At 51.0% G+C, this 19,325-nt stretch overlaps 1 protein-coding gene across 1 annotated transcript in view; it reads left to right on the forward strand.

The window, feature by feature from the left end:
- The window catches only part of Cul9 (cullin 9), a 38,061-nt gene that overhangs the window by 2,791 nt on the left and 15,945 nt on the right, over window positions 1-19,325 (forward strand). Inside the window, exons 3-26 of the mRNA XM_013115072.3 lie at window positions 412-566; window positions 1,434-1,934; window positions 2,709-2,844; window positions 2,960-3,159; window positions 3,416-3,821; window positions 4,205-4,397; window positions 9,273-9,480; window positions 10,151-10,347; window positions 10,669-10,886; window positions 11,828-12,074; window positions 12,156-12,261; window positions 12,613-12,840; window positions 13,108-13,198; window positions 13,319-13,490; window positions 15,396-15,501; window positions 15,896-15,991; window positions 16,335-16,510; window positions 16,727-16,860; window positions 17,197-17,376; window positions 17,543-17,652; window positions 17,732-17,914; window positions 18,029-18,189; window positions 18,439-18,661; window positions 18,739-18,928. Coding sequence (XP_012970526.1) covers window positions 412-566; window positions 1,434-1,934; window positions 2,709-2,844; window positions 2,960-3,159; window positions 3,416-3,821; window positions 4,205-4,397; window positions 9,273-9,480; window positions 10,151-10,347; window positions 10,669-10,886; window positions 11,828-12,074; window positions 12,156-12,261; window positions 12,613-12,840; window positions 13,108-13,198; window positions 13,319-13,490; window positions 15,396-15,501; window positions 15,896-15,991; window positions 16,335-16,510; window positions 16,727-16,860; window positions 17,197-17,376; window positions 17,543-17,652; window positions 17,732-17,914; window positions 18,029-18,189; window positions 18,439-18,661; window positions 18,739-18,928 — 4,617 coding nt within the window. The remainder of the gene's footprint in view (window positions 1-411; window positions 567-1,433; window positions 1,935-2,708; window positions 2,845-2,959; window positions 3,160-3,415; window positions 3,822-4,204; window positions 4,398-9,272; window positions 9,481-10,150; window positions 10,348-10,668; window positions 10,887-11,827; window positions 12,075-12,155; window positions 12,262-12,612; window positions 12,841-13,107; window positions 13,199-13,318; window positions 13,491-15,395; window positions 15,502-15,895; window positions 15,992-16,334; window positions 16,511-16,726; window positions 16,861-17,196; window positions 17,377-17,542; window positions 17,653-17,731; window positions 17,915-18,028; window positions 18,190-18,438; window positions 18,662-18,738; window positions 18,929-19,325) is intronic.

Consider the following 19,325-nt stretch of genomic DNA (forward strand, 5'->3'; position numbering starts at 1 on the left):
TGTACACAGTTGAGTGTAGTGGAACATATCTTTAATCCTAGCATTTGGGAGGAAGAAGCAGGTGGATCTCTGTGAGTTCAAGATCATCCTAGTCTAGTGAGAGATCCAGGACAGTCAGGCTACATAGTGAGACCCTGTCTTGAAAAAACAAAGCAAAACAAATGAATGTGCATGCACCCACATTTGTGTGTGTATGTGTGTATACACAGAACTTAGTAATTTTAATACTGTGGTGCTATGTTTCAGTTCTGTGTGTGTATGTTTGTGGTGCTAGGTTACATGTAAAGTATCTTTCTTGCCTTGGGCCTCAGTCACAGAGAAGATTAAAAGCCTCTAGGGAAGGAGAAGGCCTAGGATAGGTAGGGAGAAGCATTGGGGGTTGAGAAGAGCTGGACTGTGTGTGGCTTACAGGGAGTCGGGCTCATGTCCTTCTGTCACTGAGCCAGCAAGATGGCATCGAGCAGCACATGGACTTTGACAGCCGCTACACTCTACTGGAGTTGTTTGCAGAGACCACATCCACCGAGGAACACTGCATGAACTTCGAGGGCATTCACCTTCCCCAGGTACTCTGTCACTAGTACGGGAACGCTGGGCGCACAGCACCGTTTCTCATACTAGATTCAGGGTAGCTAGCAACCTGGAGGGCTAATCACAGTAAAGGTTCATGGCCCCTTCTCAGCCTCTCCCATTTAGAATTTCTATTCCAGAAACTAAGTCTAGAAGCTGGGAAGATGGCTTGGCAGGTAAAGCATGCTGACCAGAGTTTGGATCCTCAGAACCCACATAAAACTGGGTGGTTTGTGGCAGCCTGCCTCCAATCCAGCCGACAAGAGAGAGACAGGGATCTCCTGGGCAAGTTCGCTAACCAGAGCCCCTGAAACGGGGAGCTCTAGGTTCAGTAAGAGCTTTTGTCTTGATATGTGAAGGACAAAGTGACCGAGGAAGATAACTGATGTCAGCCTTGGTCCACCTCACCTGTGTGCACACATGCACATGTACCCCCCCACATGAGTGCCACACGTGTACACACCACACACAAAGTTACACAAAAGCAAACAAAAGAATCTGTATTTTAAGATAATTACTTTGTGGGCTGGAGAGATAACTTTGGTTAAGAGCACTGACTGCTCTTCCACAGGACCCGGGTTCAATCCCCAGCACCGATTTCTTGCCTAACAATCATCTGTAACTCTAGCTCCAAGAAATCTGATGCCCTCTTCTTGCCTCCACAAGCACAACATACAGGCAAAATACCCATGCACATAATTAATCTTTTTAAAAGATAATTCTTTTGTGTTTCTTAGACAAACCCATCAGAGAAGTACAGGCCTAGGAATGAGACTTCCTCATTTGTCTGTAGAGGAAGATGCTGAGGGGCAGGGGGATGGCAGAGCAGGAGATGAACTTAAACCAAGGCCTGTGTTTTGCAGATCCCTGGGAAGCTGCTCTTCTCCCTGGTGAAGCGCTACCTATGTGTCTCGTCCCTGCTGAACCAGCTAAATAACAGTCCCGAGCCAGGCGCTGGAGACCAAAGCTCTCCGTGTCTCACAAAGGAGAAGAGCCGGGGACAGCAGGAGCTGGAGTTCAGTATGGCCGTGGGCAACCTCATTTCAGAGCTGGTGCGGAGCATGGGCTGGGCCCGGAACCTTAGTGAGCAGGGCGCTCTGCCACCACGGCCATCCCGGTCCATCTTTCAGCCCTGCGTTTCAGGCCTTCCGCTGTTACTGCCCACCATCGTCACTACTCCCAGGAAGCAAGGGCGGGCCTTCCGCCACCGCTCTGAATTTTCTAGCCGTAGTGGTTATGGTGAATATGTTCAGCAGACAGTGCAGCCCGGCATGCGGGTTCGGATCCTCGATGACTACGAGGAGATCAGTGCTGGTGACGAGGGCGAGTTCCAGCAGAGCAACAATGGTGTGCCCCCTGTACAGGTGGGGGTCATGCAGTGTGGGACAATACAGGATATCTCCTGTGGTGTTGGTAGGGGGTCGCTGAGCCCCCAGACATAGCCTGAGGATGTAACTCAGTTGCTCGAGTGCTTGCCTAGCATATATGAGGTCCTGTGTTTGATCCCTAGCACCATATAAAACTAGGAATGGTGTTACATGCTTGTAATCTCAGCACTGGAGAGGTGGAAGCAGGATTGGAAGTTCAAAGTCATTCTTGGCTACATAGCAAGCTGGAGGCTAGCCTTGGCTATAGGAGACCCTGTTTCAACAACAAAAAGAAATAAAGGAAGGCCAGGCATGGTGGCATGGCTTTAAGCCCAGCACTGAAGAGGCAAAGGCAGGTAGATCTCTGTAACTTTAAGGCCAGCCTGATCTACATGGCAAGCCCCAGGACAGACAGGATGCATAGAGAGACCCTATCTAAGTTAATAATGATGATGTTGATGATGAAAAAGAGAAAACCCCCAGACATGGAGAGTTTTTTAAAAAAAGGATCAGTACACAAGAGGGTTCTGATTTGGTGGACTTGTACCCAGGAAGCAGAGGTGATATACTGAGATGCCCCCATTGCTGTCAGTAGGGGAGGATGCTCAGGAGTGTGGAGTAGAGGCCATGAGGGTGAGGAAGAAAGACGGTGCCCATCCACTCCCCATACTGCTGGAAGCCTTTAGCTGTATGGAGATTTGTGTAGGCCCAGCCAGTTGCGGTCAGGCTCAGTGCTCAGAGGCTGAGCCTTGGTACCCTTTCCTTCCCCAGGTCTTCTGGCAGTCAACTGGCCGCACCTACTGGGTACACTGGCACATGCTGGAGATCCTGGGGCCTGAGGAAGCTACCGGGGACTCCACTTCAGCGGCTGTGGAGAAGAGAGAAGGGGCTACTGTACTGGGCACAGGTGGGCCTAGGAGAGGACATGGGAAGCATGTTTCAGAGCCAAGGGGCTCTGGCTAGCACTCAGGCGTTTCTGCTTGGGGCCTGCCCTGGAGGTTCAGAATAACCTATTCCTGCAGCCTCAGCATTGCCCTCCTGGGACTGGAAGCCTACATATGGCCTGTACTCACTGCCATATCTCCAGCCTGAGCCCCAGAAGAGTGAGGAGTCAGGATGCCTGACCCAGGCGGAGTGGTGGGAGCTGCTTTTCTTCATCAAGAAGTTAGACTTGTGTGAGCAGCAGCCGATTTTCCAGAGTCTGCATGAGAAACTGGATAAGGTACCAAAGGCCTGAGAGATCTGGGCTGAGGGATGTGGTGGTTAGAGATGGGCGCCCCGGGGCAAGTTCTGACTGTGGAATGGCACCTGGGTGTGTGTGTGGTGGGGGAGCTAACTGTTGAAGCCTGTGAAGGCCCTGCCAGTGGAGGAGGCATGCTTTGAGGGTCTCGTATGTAGGGGATGTGAGGGGATGGCCGGGCGACTCTTGCCATGACTGTTCCTTGGAACTGTGTCTGTTGGTCCCTTTGAATTTACAGGCCCTGGGTGAGAAGGCCCTAGGTGAGGTCTCTGTGCCCACAGAGATGGCGGAGGGGGTGCTGCAGGTTCTCAGTAACCGCTTTGAGGGCAGCAACCTCTGTGACCTGCTCAACTCCCAAATCTACACCAAGTATGGGCTAATGCCTGAGGACCTGAGCAGCTTGCCTTCTTCACGGAGTCGCTCCTGTACCCCAGAGCTAGAGGAGGAGTCAAAGTCGGCAGCCAGCGTCTCAGAGGAAGAAGCTGAGTCCTGCAAGGCCAAGACTGAGGCCACAGAGGCAGAGGCGGGGCCTGCTGGTCCCAAGATGGAGTGCCCCAAAGCACAGAGTGATTCACAACTGTTTAGTCAGCTTCTGGTGAAAGAGGGGATGGCCCTGTCCCCTGAAACACAGGAGGCGGCTACTGGTGAGTTGGGTTCTAGGAGGGGAAGGCCAAGACATTAGAACAAGACATGCCTTGGCCCCGGAGGGTAGAGTGGAGGGAAAAGCATGGAGGAAGGCCCTTTTGTGGGGAAAGCCCTGAGAGCACCCACGTGTCTCTGCATGGATGTGACTGTAACTAACCAACAGCCACCTGTTTCTTGTATCTTCAAAAGAGAAGAGTTTGTTTCTCAAGCACCTCCATCTCGAGTGTGTGACTAGATCTCCCATATGCTGTTGGAAGAGCTAGGAATGCTGAGCTACAGTGGTGAATGCCACTGACAGCAGTCCTGGGCTTGGCTTTTTAAAACTCCCAGCTTGGAGGAGTCACAACTGTTTTAGCTGCTGCCTTTCCCTCACTGATTACAGAGATGGCCAGAGCCTTGCGGGGTCCGGGTCCCCGCAGCTCCCTGGATCAACATGTGGCAGCGGTCCTGGCCACTGTGCAGATCTCCAGCCTGGACACAGACCTGCAGCTCTCAGGGCTCTGTGCCCTCTCCCAGGCTGTGGAGGAGGTCACTGAGCGGGACCACCCTCTGGTCCGTCCTGACCGATCGTTGAGGTTAGCATGTTGCTGAGGGAAGAGGTTTGGGTCCAAGCTGCAGCTGTTCAGGGTGATGACAGGAGGGAAGGAGTAATGGAGCCAAGAGGTGGAAAGGCTGGGGATGAAGGAGAGGTGGGGGCGGGGCGGCAGAACAGATGGTGGGGTGACAGTGTGCTCTTTGAGCACTCCTGAGGGTTCCTGTGCGCTCTCACTAAGTCAGTCTGCCTCCACGCAAGCAATGATGCCCTTAGCCCTATATTAATATTAGTATTATGGTTTACACCTCAGAGTTCTGCAGATGGCAGAGCCAGGATCAAAACCTAGGCCTTTTGGCTCTAGTGCTCTTTCTTTAAAAAATTGTTTCCAAGCCGGGTGTGGAGGCACATGGCTAGCCCTGGGACTCGGGAGGCTGAGGCAGGGTGACCATAAGCTTGAGCCCAGCCTGGGCTCAGAGTAAGACCTTGTCTAAAATTGCCTTTCCTGTCTTCTTTTACTTCTGTCCCTACTTTCTTTTAGCTTTTAAAGTTTCATCTGGTTTCATTATTGCACAAGTGCTTTCTCATTTTTAAAACAGTTCAGATAGGGCTAGACAGATGGCTCAGTGGTTGAGAGCACTGGCTGCTCTTCCGGAGGACCCAGGTTCAATTCCCAGAATCTACATGACAGCTCACAACTGTCTGTGACTCCCAACTCCAGAGGACCTGACACCCTCACATCAATGCACATAAAATAAATTAAAAAAACACAGTTCATGTAAAAAAATATTGAATGAAAGCCCTGTTGGGATGTGGTGCCACATATATAATCATAGAACTCAGGAGTCAGAAAAAATTTTAGGTCAGCCTGGAAAGAGCGAACAATGAGGGTGGGTTAGTGAGAAAAGAAAGGAGGGGAGAGAGAGGAGCAGGAGGAGGTAGCGCTGTACTGTGCTATCCAGGATCACAGCTTGTAACAGAGAAAATCCCACTGTCAGATGGACCGACCCTTCACACCATCTACAGGTTCAACATGGAATTGCATGTTTAGGGACTAGAGAGATGTCTCAGTGGTCAGGAGGATGTGCTCTTTTCCGAGGACCTGGGTTCGAGTCCAGCACCCACATTAGGCAGCTCACACACATCTGTAACTCCAATTCCAGGGGATCTGATGCCCTCCTCTGGCCTGCATCTCCTACCTGCCCTTCTCATGTGCACACACACACACACACACAATCAAAAATTGTAAATATGTATTAAACATGTAATTTCCTGTTTGTAAGGATTTTTATACTATTTTAAAAGTATAAATTATAGATTTAAAAAATCTGATGCATAAGAGCATTAAAATTGTGTGCATCATTTGGGTGGAAATAGCAAGTAATGCATTTGTGTTTTAGGGTCCGTGGTGTGGGCACACGGAGTGTCTGTGGCATTTCTGGGTCCCAGCCAGTGTCTGTCAGTCACCACAGAGCTGTTGGTTGTTTTCGCTGGTGTGTAGAGCTGTGGTGCGGCTGCAGCCCAGTCCAGTGAGCTGCCCGAGGCACAGTACTGCTTCCTGATGGGTCAGATTGGCACGCTAGTAAACGTGTGTGTGTGTGTGTGTGTGTGTGTGTGTGTGTGTGTGTGCATGTGCGTGTGCGTGTGTGCGTGTACTGTGGCCTGTGTGTGGCGGTCAGAGGACAGCTTGAGCCAGCCGGTTCTCTCCTCCCACCATGTGGCTTCTGGGGATCCAACTCAGGTTATCAGGCCTGGCAGCCGGTGTCCTTACCCACTGGGTGACCCAGTCAGCAAGATTAAATCATCAGTGTTGGTCTTTGTTAACATTTTAGTTCTGATGACATTAAGTGTATTTGTGTGAATTTGTTATGTTTCTGCTTCCATAAATACTCTGTTTCTGGAATATCTTATCTTTTCCCCACTTTTTTTTTTTTTTTTTTTTTTTTTTTTTTTTTGGTTTTTCGAGACAGGGTTTCCCTGTGGCTTTGGAGGCTGTCCTGGAACTCGCTCGGTAGACCAGGCTGGTGTCGAACTCACAGTGATCCGCCTGCCTCTGCCTCCAGAGTGCTGGGATTAAAGGCGTGCGCCACCAACGCCCGGCTTTTTTCCCCACTTTTATTGAGCTGTTCCCTTTTTCTTATAGATTTAATGGCATTCTTATATTATTTGTTATCCATGTTCAAAACATTTTGTTTGTGTTTTTTTTAGTCCTGTTAGCTTTATTCTTGTTAGAAGGTAGACATGGCAGCCATGCCCTTCATCTCAGCTCTCGGGTGGATCTCTACAAGTTCATGGCTAGTGAGTCTCAGGCTAGCCAAGACTACATAGACAGAATCTGTCAAAAAGAAGGGGAGGGAGGAGTGGGAGGAGGAAGGAGGAAGGGAGTGGGAGGAGGAAGGAGGAAGGGAGGACAGGCACATGGATAGAATTAGATGTCAGTGATCCAAAAGGGTCTTTTTACAGACCAGCTAACATTTCAGTGAGCATTCCAACCTCTGTTTACTTTGCTCATCGGTATTTTCCGTGTTAGAGTAAGTCATAGCCAGCCTGTTTTGCCAGTGAAGCACGCCTCTACTCCTAGCACTTGGGAAGCAGAGGTGGGAGTACGGAGAGTTTGAGATAAGCCTGGTAGGACCTCTAGCCAGTAAAGAGTGACTCTAACTGCTGAGGAAGGTGTGTGCTTAGTCTACTTCTGTTGTAGTTTCTATAAGGTTCTGAGAAGACAGATCAAAACATGTGCTCTTTCCCGGAGGTCTCTGCTTGTGTTCTTTCTCTGAATATCCCAGGCCACCTCACCTGTGTCCATCACTGTGTGAAAAGATGTTAGTACCCATTTTCTGCTCTCTGCACAACCAGCATTTTCCCCATGAAAGTGAGGTTATATTTGGAGACACAGTCTCATACTGCATTTCCTGGGCTGACCTTGAACTTGTGTTCCTCCTGCCCCAGATCTCAGTGTTGGGATTATAGCTAGCTGGGACTGCAGACATAAGCCTCCATGTCTTGTTGTATCAGTGTTTCTCTTGGACATTTTCTCTAGCTCATATTGTTTTCTCTAGCTCTTAATTTTGTTTGTAGTGTCTTTCAATGTGCTAAAGTTTTTAGGTTGCTATAGTTTTTAACTTTTTATAGATTCTAAATTTTTCTGTCCTACAAGAAAGTCCATTCTTAACTGAGATATGGCCCAGCAGTTCAGAGTATATTCTGCTCTAGAGGTCCTCATTTAGTTCAAAGCGCCCATGTCAGGAGGCTCACACCCTCCTGTAAACTCCAGCTCCACGGAATCCCATGCCCTCTCTGGCCTCTGCACACATGTGTGCATGCACACAACACATACACACATGTACATATATAATTTAAAGTAGAAATAAAATCTTTAAAAAGAGTGCATACTATTCCAGGATTAGGAAGATGCATAGCTTTTTTGGCATATGTGTGCCCTTGTGTGTGGAGATGTGTGCAGAGAGAGGTCAGTGGTCACATGCTGGATGTCCTCCTCAGCTTCTCTTCATCCTTGAGAATGAGGCTCTCACTGAAGCCAGAGCTCAGCAATTTGGCTAAGCTGACTGACCAACTGCAAAGTCCTGCCCTGCCTCCTCAGTGCCCAGCTTTCTTGTGGAGGGTCTAGAGATCTAGATTCAAGTCTCAATGTTTGTGAAGCAAGTGCTTCACCACTGAGCTATCCAGCCTGGAAAAATATTTTCTTATTTTGCTAAAAAATCTATTTCTGGTTTTGTTTTTTATATTCATTTCAAATCCAACTGGAAATTTATTTTTGCAGATGGCATGAAGCAGAGGCTAACCTCTACTCTTTTCAAGTGTACATCAGGCCCTGTCTTTCTTTGGTTCTAGGAACCGAATCCAAGGTTTAATGCTCATGAAGTACATGTCCCGTCCCTTAGCTACAACCCAACAACATCAGGGTGGGTTTGTGTTTGCCTGAAGGATTTTTATTTTATTTATTTTGTATTCTGGCCTTTTAACTTTTGGAGATAAAGTGTATTTATCACACTGTGTCCAGTCTCTACCTCCTAAATGCTGGAATCACAGCATGAGCTACTATGCTCAGTTCCACCATCCATTTTTCAGGAGTCCATCCTTGCCCATTGGCTGAGATCTGTCTGCATTACTTCTTTTGTCGACTCTCATCTCTTTGGCTCCCCTGTATTCATTCCTGAGTTTCAGTTATATACTTTTGGTATATACCATTATTTTTCCCAAACATTTCTTGACCATTGTTTTTTTGTTTGTTTGTTTGTTTTTTGTTTTGTTTTTTTGTTTTCGAGACAGGGTTTCTCTGTAGCTTTGGAGGCTGTCCTGGAGCTCACTTTGTAGACCAGGCTGGCCTGGAACTCACAGAGATCCACCTGCCTCTGCCTCCCGAGTGCTGGGATTAAAGGCATGTGCCACCAACGTCGGGCGTCCATTCTTACATATTGCTCTTCCTCTTCCCGAATCTGCCTGCCATTGTTTCTTTTAAACTTTTTTTTTAAAAGATTTATTTATTTATCACATATACAGTGTTCTGTCTACATGCCAGAAGAGGTCACCAGACTAAATTGTAGATGGTTGTGAGCCACCATGTGGTTGCCGGGAATTGAACTCAGGACCCCTGGAAGAGCAGTCAGTGCTCTTAACCTCTGAGCCATCTCTCCAGCCCTCTTTTAAACTTTTAAGCCATTTGATTAGAATTACATTCAATCTATAGATTCATTTGAGATGGAGAACCAGGGAGCAGTTAGACTGCAGAGGGAGGAGTCAGGAGTGAGACTAAAATCCAGAGGACAGGCTAGGGGGAGCAGGTAGACTGCATCTTGAGGGATAGAGTTGGGCAGGGAGTCAGAGAGCGAGCATCATGTCTGGAAAGTCAGACCAAGTTCCTTGGGGTGGGGAGGCTCAGTGTCTTCTCTCTCCTCAGAGAGAAGCTAGTGAAGACCCTGGTGGAACTGCTGACCAACCAGGTGGGCGAGAAGATGGTGGTGGTGCTGGTCCTGCGCCTCCTCTACCTACTCATGACCAAGCACGAATGGCGTCCACTCTTCGCCAGGGAGGGTGGCATCTACGCTGTGCTGATTTGCATGCAAGAATACAAGACATCTGTTTTGGTTCAGCAGGCAGGACTGGCGGTGAGTGCACTGGAAGGGCTGGGAAGCTGACCAAGGCTAGGGGACATAGGTTTGTGTGGACATTAGTGTCCACAGGAGTAGATGAGATTGCCTAGGAAGGGAGGAGAGAATGGTGAAAAGGAACTGTATTTGAGGACCAGGTAGAGAAATACAGAAAGATAGGAATGCCAGGAGGCTGCAAGAGGCGGGACTCAGGAAAGCGGGGTTGACACGAAGGAGGGAATGGTCATCTGAGGAGAGTAGCTGCAGGTTGTGAAGGTTCAGAAAGGGTGGCTTGCCCGCTCTGGTAGCTTTGCTGTTGGGAGCCTAGGAGAGAGACATGCAGCCTGTGGATTTACTGACCACTCTGAAGTTGTTCTGTTTGCAACTTCCTCTTTGCTCCTTTTCCTTCCCCTCCTCTCACCTTTCCTATCCCATCCCTCCCTCCTGCCCCTCCTCCCTCCTTTCCCTCAGGTCCCATCACCATCTGTTCCATTTCCATCTCTCATACCCCTGTGTGCCAACAGCCCAGCTGCTCAAGAGTCTGAGGTCTAGAATGGGGGCAGCAGCTTCCTGCTCTCTTCGGGGTGGTGTTGGGGATTGAACCCAGGCCGTGTACGTGCTGGCCGAGTGCTGCATCCCTTGTGATAGCTCTGTTCACCCCTAACTCTGCTCTGCGCTCTTCTTTCAGGCACTAAAGATGCTAGCCATTGCCAGTTCCTCAGAGATCCCCACTTTTGTGACCGGCCGAGATTCCATCCAGCCTTTGTTTGACACACAGATGACCAGAGAGATCTTTGCCAGCATTGACTCAGCTACACGTCCAGGGTCCGAGAGCCTGCTCCTTAGTGTCCCTGCAGCTGTGGTCCTGATGCTGAACACTGAGGGGTCAGATACTGCCCCCAGACTCGAAATCCTTGCTGTGCCATAAACCCCACTTCTCCTGTGGCTCATGTGTTTATGTTGTCCCCTTTGGGTAAACACCGGTGGCCTTCTCAGAATGTCACTAGAGGAGAGACCAAGTGGTTGATGTAGGGGATTTCAGAAAAAAATGACTTTCCTTTATGGGATTGGTAGTAGTGGCCCAGGGTCAGATGGCCAGGAGTCCTTCCTCATGGGGAGCCCTGGAGCACCCCACAACCTAGCTGCACTCGTCTCCGTCTCTGCCACATTCACTGTCAACTTCTTGAATCACCCCCTTCCTCCCAGGTGCTCCTCTGCAGTGAGAAATGGTTTGCTTCTCCTCAACTTGCTTTTGTGTAACCACCACACTCTGGGAGACCAGATTATAACCCAGGAGTTGAGAGACACCTTGTTCAGGCACTCGGGTATAGCACCGGGGACAGAGCCAATGCCCACCACACGCACCGTCCTCATGATGCTTCTCAATCGCTATTCAGAGCCTCGGGGAAGTCCTGAGCGAGCAGGTACCGTTGTGGAGGGGATGTTCTGCTAACGAGTGACGTATGCCATGCTGTGACCAGGGAAGCTAAGGTCTACATTCCAGGCCTTTACCGAAGGATACAGACATCTTCCATAAATGAATGAAAACTTCAGTGTCTAAGCTAGACACATTTTCAGGGTCAGGGGAGTGTAAGATGTACAAGGTTATTTGGCCCAGGCTGACCTCAAACTTGAAGTCTTCTTGCCAGTCTCCCAAGTGTTAGCAATGTCACTGTGCAACACCATACCAAGTTAGACCTCAAGCAGAACGTGACGAGAAGAAGACTGTCGATGTTATAAGAAATCCTTTGTGGCTGGGCGGTTATGGTGCACGCCTTTAATCCCAGCACTCAGGGGACAGAGGCAGGCGGATCTCTGTGAGTTAGAGGCTAGCCTGGTCTGCAGAGCAAGTTCTAGAGCAGGATTGAGAGCTACACAGATAAACCCTGTCTGGAAAAACAAACAAACAAAAACAGCAACAACAAAAGAAATCCTTTGTGTTTAAAAAAAAGGTGAAAACTGAGACATGGATACTGAAATAAACAACATTGTCTTTTGAGTCTGTTGTATCTGAAGCCTCCAAACTTTGGAGGTATCATTATAACAGTACTGTTTATTATAGCTAGCAATTAATAGTAAAACTTTTTTTTCGAGACAGGGTTTCTCTGTATTGTAATAGTAAAACTATTAAACTGAGATTTGAAATGTGTTGTATTTAACTCAGTAATGTTCCTTATGTTTTTTCTAGTTAGGTCTACATTGGAGACCAGAAAGGAAATTTTCTTATACTTTGATAAACTATAACATAGACATCCCCAGCGTGGGAATAAAGTTTGCGGGGTGGCTTTCTGGGGAGCCCCATTGGTTTGACTGACTTCTAAGATGCCTGTCACTCACATTTTTCCTGTGGTGTGTCTGCCTGCAGCACTGGAAAACCCAAGCAACCAAGGTCAGGATGGGTCCCCTGAGTCACTCATCCGATCCCTGGTGGGAGATCCTTCTGCAGAGCTCTTCCTGGACTTGGAGCGTGTGCTGTGCCGGGAGGGCAGCCCTCAGGGTGCTGTAAGGCCCCTCCTCAAGCGCCTCCAGCAGGAAACCCAGCCTTTCCTCCTGCTGCTGCGGACTCTAGATGCCCCCGGGCCCAACAGAGCCCTGCTGCTCACAGTCCTCAGGTAAGGGTTCTGTCTGTCCAGGCACCTTGCACAGGGACTAAGGGACTGCTGGAGTTTTATTTGTTTCCATCCCCTTACCAGGGTCATGACACGACTGCTGGATTATCCTGAGGCAATGGTCCTCCCCTGGCACGAGGTCTTGGAGCCCTGCCTCAACTGCCTGAGTGGCCCAAGCAGTGACTCTGAGGTACCAGAGCCTTGGCAAGGGTTGGAGGGGGAAAGGCAGAAGTTGTGGCCCTGGAGGTCTGTGGGTCTGAGTGCCTCGGAGCAAGAGAGGAAGGAGAGGAAGGCTAATATCGCACAGAGTCTTTGTACATCGTGAGTGACATCAGAGAAAGACTAGCTCTTGGGATAGTTTGATACTGGTAGAAAGGAGCCTGTGAAACTGCCCAAGCTCTAAAGTGCTGGCTGGCCGTGGAGTCCCAGCATCTCAGTTTGAGTATGTCCTTGGTCCTTTCCGGCCTTGCAGACATCCTCAGTCTCTGTGCTTCCTTCAGGCCTTGTCCTGACATGCTCTGCTTTCTTGCTCTGGGCTCAGATTATTCAGGAGCTGATCTGCTTCCTGCATCGCCTGGCTTTGACGCACAAAGACTATGCGGTAGTGCTTTGCTGCCTGGGAGCCCAAGAGGCCGTCTCCAAAGTCCTGGACAAGCACTCCACACAGCTCCTGCTGGCCTCTGAGCTTCGTGACCTGGTGACAGAGTGTGAGAAACATGCCCAGCTCTACAGTAAGCTCACCTCAAGCATCCTAGCTGGCTGCATTCAGGTGAGAAGGGGCTTGTGGGTGTAGAGCTGAGAAAATAAAACCAGAAGCAGGGGCTGGACTCTTCATATGTCTGTCTGTCTTTGGGATCTGTGTGGCAGGGGTGGCGACACATCTGGGCACATGCTCCCTAACCTTCCCCCACGTGGACTATCAGAATTTGGTGGAAAGGGTTTGAGTGCTCTGTTGCCCCTTGACCCCTTTTCTCCATGCGTGTTTCTGACTGTTCCTCTGTATTCCCCCCCCCCCCATCCCATGTTCCGGCTGCAGATGGTGCTGGGCCAGATTGAGGACCACAGGCGAACCCACCAACCCATCAACATCCCTTTCTTTGACGTGTTCCTCCGGCATCTCTGCCAGGGTTAGTGCCCTCCTCTACTTCCCCCTGGGCTCCCACCCGGCATCTCCTTTCCCCTCACTCTCAGGCCCTTCCCTTATCTCTGACCATGCGGTGCTCTCCTACCCGTTCCCGCTTCCCCAGGCTCCAGTGTGGAAGTGAAGGAAGACCAGTGCTGGGAGAAGGTGGAGGTGTCCTCCAACCCACACCGGGCCAGCAAGCTGACGGACCGCAACCCCAAGACCTACTGGGAGTCCAACGGCAGCACCGGCTCCCACTCCATCACCTTGCACATGCACCGTGGTGTTCTTATTAGGTGTGAACCATTTATATGCACGTATTAGTGTGCACCAATATATCTCCCCCAAGCATTGTCCCACAACTCCATTAGTGAACCCTGTTCTTATGGGACATTTTCAAGCTCATTCTGTGCAGTGAAAGCGTGATTGGCACATTGGCCTTTCTGTGTTGTGCTGTGTAGACGTCTCACTGTCTGAACCCAGACACTGGTACTCTAGCAGATACAGATATCACCACCTTGTGCTTAGAGATCAACAGTTCACTTACCTGTTCTTCCCATGGGTGTTTGTTCAATGTCAAGAGTGTCACGTGCTAGACAAGGCTCTGGGGTACAAGGACAATAAGACATAAGGAATTTGTAGTCTAGTTGGGGAGCCAGGTTAGCGAGTCACTCAAGAGAATCAGGCTTGATGGTGCATGCCTATAATCTCATCACTCAGGAGGCTGAGGCAGGAGGATCAAGAGTTCAAGACTGGGCTACATATTGAAACCCTGTCTCAAGGGGGGACTTAAAGGAACAGAGAAATAAAACTGCATAAAGAGAAAACATCATGGCCCAGGCACACTGACATGGCTGTTGCCGCACTCTTTGGGAAGCTGAGGTAGGAGGATATCTTGAACCCAGCCAAAGCGATTCAGGTCAATATGAAGAGGAAGAGCAAGCCAGGAGAAAGGTGTTTACTGGGCTGAAATTTGAAGTTGAAATTAGCTAGATAACAAGAACTTGATGACATCTCAGACAGAGAAGCAGCATGCAAAGGGAGAAACAGTGTGCTGTGTTGGAATGTTTTAAAATGCTGGTTAGGTGGGATAAAGGGTGCCTCCTGGTGGCAGGGGTGAAGCTAGGAGAGTAGGCAGATGCAGACTGTACATTTTGTGAGCCAGGAACTTTGAACGTTGTTCTGAAACTTGGAGAGTTGTAGTTTTTTTTTCACTCTTTACTCTTTGGGGGGCCCACTACCCAGTTCCCAAATAAATACATGGAGACTTATTCTTTCTTATGAGTGCCTGGCCTTAGCATATTGGCTTATTTCTAGCCAGCTTTTCAGATTGTCACATCTACCTTTTGTCTCTGGGCTTTTATCTTTTCTGTTCTGTATACCTTTCTTTCCTTCTTACTCTGTTGCTGGTTTTGTAGCTGGGGGTCTGGCCCCTGATGCCCTCCTCTCTTCCTTTTCTCACTCCGTCTTCTCTCCTCTCTCTATCCTCTCTGCCCGCCAGCCCCGCCTATCCTTTCTCCTGCCTAGCTATTGACCAGTCAGCTCTTTATTGTACCAGTCAGGTGTTTTAGATGGCAAAGTAACACAGCTTCACAGAGTTAAACAAATGCAACCTAAAAGAATGCAACACATCTTTCCATCGTTAAACAGAATGTCCCACATTCTACAATAAGGAGTTATTCAAGGATTTTAGGAAAGAATCTAGCTTTGTTTTTTAGTTGATACTCAGGCAATCATGAACATTTGGCTTGGGGGCCAGAAAAAAAGGTTTTGGAAGATATATGTGGTCTCGTTGAGAAGTGTTCAGTGTGTCCAGTTAAGAGGGACTAAGGGCAGAGGTGGACTGGGGTACTAGGATGTAGTATGTACAAGACTTGCCATTGGTTGCTGAGGGGAGCTGTGACCAGGTAGGTGGCCCATTTCTTTCACAGGGGACAGAGATAGAAAGGGGGTGGGCTTCTGTGGACAGGTGACTATGTCATATTGTCATGTTGGCCTTGAGGAACTGCTGGCTATGGCATGGGACTGTCTCTTATGTGCACAGCATGGCATTAATTTGCCGTCAAATCTAGAGGTTTAAATAAAACCACGCTGAAGAGCTAGAAAGGAGAAAGCTGAGAGTCTGGGGAAGGCAGGCGTGCCAGGAGGAAGTAGCAGGATGAAGGGACTTGATTTTCACTGATTCCTTTCTCTTCTCTCAGGCAGCTGACTCTGCTTGTGGCCAGTGAGGACTCCAGTTACATGCCAGCCAGGGTGGCGGTGTTTGGGGGTGACAGTGTCAGCTGCGTCAACACCGAACTGAACACGGTGGGGACCCTTGTGCCGCTCTTGACTGCGTACTCCCCCCCCTCCATTTCTCATGGGTGGGGAAGACCCACTCTCTGGGGAGCCACTCTCTTGGTCCCTTCTGGGAGAGCCTCCCGACTCGAGGCGCACCTGGGTCAGTGGGCAAGTGAGACGGCGGCCGTGACGGCTGCAGCGCTCCTCAGACCCTCTCCCCCGTGTCGTGCTGTGTCCTCTTCCTCCTCGTGTCCAAGCGCATCTGTGTGTGCGTACAGTCGTGAGCGTGAGACGCCTGCGTGGGTGCCGGTAGCCAATCTCGCTCTTCTGCAAGAACGGTGTTTTTGTAATTGCCGAGACCTGTCTCCAGCCCTGCTCACTTCTTTGGTGGGTCTCTGCCTCCTCTCTCCTGCCCTGTCAGGTGAACGTGATGCCCTCCGCCAGCCGGGTCGTCCTCCTGGAGAACCTGAGCCGCTTCTGGCCCATCATCCAGATCCGCATAAAGCGCTGCCAGCAGGTGGGGCCCGGAGGAAGCCCTGGGTCTCCTTAGTGGGTGGGGTTATCCCGCAGCTGCCAGCAGGTGGGACCCGGAAGCCCTGGGTCTCCTTAGTGGGTGGGGCTATCCCACAGCTGCCAGCAGGTGGGGCCCGGAGGAAGCCCAGGGTCTCCTTAGTGGGTGGGGCTATCTCGCAGCTGCCAGCAGGTGGGGCCCGGAGGAAGCCCTGGGTCTCCTTAGTGGGTGGGCTCTCCCGCAGCTCCTTGGCCAGCTTGGAGATGGCCTGGAGACCTTGGGAATTGAGGTGTGGAGCATTGGCTTTGGCGTTCAGAGTAGTTAGGTGAGAAGTCTGTGTGTGCTGCAGGGCGGCATCGACACTCGGGTTCGGGGTGTGGAGGTGCTGGGCCCCAAGCCCACTTTCTGGCCATTGTTCCGGGAGCAACTATGTCGACGTACTTGTCTGTTCTACACAATCCGGGCACAAGCGTGGAGCAGAGACATAGCAGAGGACCGCGGGCGCCTCCTCCAGCTCTGTCCCAGGTGGGTGCAGCACAGGAGGAAGAGGGGCTGAGAGACACTTTGGGAGGAGTCTGAGCAGCGGAGCTGCAGCCCGCACTTGAGGGGAAACTGAGCTCCAGAAAGAGTGCTGACAGAGCCGAGAGAGGGATGCATGGCCGGGAGTTGATCGGCACAGGGAAGTTTGTCTCTCGGAGGTGGGAGCCTGCCTTGAATCTGGCATACACTTTGTGTTTCCAGACTGAATAGAGTTCTGCGCCATGAGCAGAATTTTGCTGATCGCTTCCTCCCTGATGACGAGGCCGCCCAAGCACTGGGCAAGACCTGCTGGGAGGCGCTGGTCAGCCCCCTGGTGCAGAACATCACCTCTCCCGGTAAGCACCCCATGCTAGGCCTCCACACCAGCCCCTCAAAAGTCTCACATCACCTGTGTTGATATTTCGGTTCTCTTGGTTACTGTATTTGCCCCTCAAGGCCTGTCACCTCAGTATTCCTCTCTCCTTCCTGGTCCAGGGACTGCTCCCTGAGGGTAGAATTTGCATCTTCTCCTCCAAACCCTCCCTGCCCTGTTAAGTTCCTAGGCTGCTCCTGAATCCAGCTGTGGAGAGGGAGGGCTAGGGCTCTGCCTCCCTCAAACCTTTTTGTATAATTTTGTACCTGGACTGTGTCCCCCACTCCCCACAAACACCCATTTTTGGCCGGTCTTTCAGATGCTGAGGGTGTGAGCTCCCTGGGATGGCTGCTGGGCCAGTACTTAGAGCGGAGGGAGAGCGCGCGGTGCCCCCAGAGTCGAGCAGCATCCTTTGCCTCACGAGTTCGGCGCCTGTGCCACTTGTTGGTGCATGTGGAACCCCCTCCTGGGCCTTCTCCTGAGCCGTCCACGCAGCCCCGTGAGTCCAGTGAGGCCTGTTGAGCCCAGAATCTGTACTGTGGGGCTGTGTAGCTCCTAACTCTGCTTCTCTAGGCCTCTGAAATGTGACCCCTCCAGGAGATAAACACCCATCCCTGGTGCCACCCAGAGGCTGGAGTGAGGCTCACTCTTGCCTTTGTTCTCAGTCAGCAAGAGCAGTCAGGGTCAGGAGGGAAGCCCAGCGCCATCCCCAGCCCTTCCCAGCAGCAGCCTTAGGAGCATCACCCAGTGCTGGCTGAGTGTGGTGCAGGATCAGGTAGGCAGATCCAAGCCTGTGAGGCGGGGTGGGACAGTGTGCATCCTTTGTGTCGTCACGTCTCACTCTGTGCCTTCAGGTCAGCAGACTCCTGGCTGCAGCCTGGAGGGCCTCAGACTTCGTGCCTCGCTACTGTGCTCTTTACCAACACTTGCAGAGAGCAGGCTTGGAGCTGTTCGGGCCTCGGGCAGCCTTCACTGTGGCTCTGCGCAGTGGCTTCTCCGGAGCCCTGCTGCAGCAATCCTTCCTCACTGCCGCTCACGTGAGTCCTGCCAAGTGCCAGGCGTGAGCTGCCACTCTGTCCATGTCCTTCAGTCCACTTCCCACTCTAACCCCTTGTTCCTGGCTTCTCTGATGCCCACTCTCTTGTCCCCAGATGAGTGAGCAGTTTGCTAGGCACATTGACCAACAAATCCAGGCTGGTTTGCTTGGCGGAGCCTCTGGAGTGGAAATGCTGGGGCAGCTTCAGCGGTACCTGGAGCCCATCATGGTCCTCTCTGGCCTAGAGCTGGCCACTACTTTTGAGCACTTCTATCAGTGAGTCACATTCTGGAGGTTAGGGACAGGAGACTTAGAGGTCAGAGAAAGGGAAGATTTGAGTGTTAAGGGGAGACAAAGGAAGGATAGCGGGAAGTTAAGATATGGTGTCAGCCATGTACTGGTAGACATGAGGTGGGTCCTGTGACCTAGGCAAACTGTGACACAGACTTCCTTCTGGAGGGAAAGGTGGGGCCTGGGCCAAGCTGGCACCTGCATTGAGACCCGGGCCAACTGTGTGCGCTGCAGGCATTACATGGCTGACCGTCTCCTGAGCGTGGGCTCGAGCTGGCTGGAGGGGGCTGTGATGGAGCAGATTGGCCTCTGCTTCCCCAACCGTCTCCCCCAGCTGATGCTGCAGAGCCTGCACACCTCCGAGGAGCTGCAGCGACAGTTCCACGTGTACCAGCTCCAGCAGCTCGACAGGCAACTCTTGGAGCAGGAGGACCAGGAGGAATGGAGGCCAGAGGAGGTGAGGGCCAGGGGGAGAGGACAGCAGAGTGAGAGAAGAGTCCACTCAGAGCTCACGGGCGCATCTCTGCTCCTTAGGAAGAAGACAAGCAGCAGGAGACTGAGCAGGAGCTCCCTATAGAAGACCCAGGCTCAGGAGTCTCTGTACTGGTCCTGTCACCACGCTGCTGGCCTGTCTCTCCACTCTGCTACCTGCACAGCCCCAGACAGCACCTTCCCACAGAGTTCTGTGACGCCCTTGACCGCTTCTCCAGCTACTACAGTCACAGTGAGGAGCTAGGGACAGGATCCTGGAGATGGAGGTGCATGCCGGGTGGCCACACAGGAAAGGAGAGGACCACCATGCAGGAGTGTGTAGACAGAAGGGTTCTTGCAGGGCTGCAGAAGGACCACCATGCAGGAGTGTGTAGACAGGAAGGGTTCTTGTGGGGCTGCAGAAGGACGGGAGTAGCCTCATCAACGCTCGCTCTCTCCTTCAGCTTCCTGTTTGCGTTGTCTAGTTCAGGTGTCTGCTCACTTCGTCTCCACTCTTAGGAACTTTCTAAATATCTCCCATCGTCTTAACCACATCATATGGTGGTTTTTGTTTTTAACATTTTTACTGGTATGTAAGTAGTGTCAGTAGAAGGCTTAATGAGTTTATATACCTCTCTATGGCCATATAC

This window comes from Mesocricetus auratus, unplaced genomic scaffold, assembly GCF_017639785.1.
Source record: "Mesocricetus auratus isolate SY011 unplaced genomic scaffold, BCM_Maur_2.0 Super-Scaffold_100021, whole genome shotgun sequence".
In the NCBI taxonomy this organism is placed as follows: Eukaryota; Metazoa; Chordata; class Mammalia; order Rodentia; family Cricetidae; genus Mesocricetus; species Mesocricetus auratus.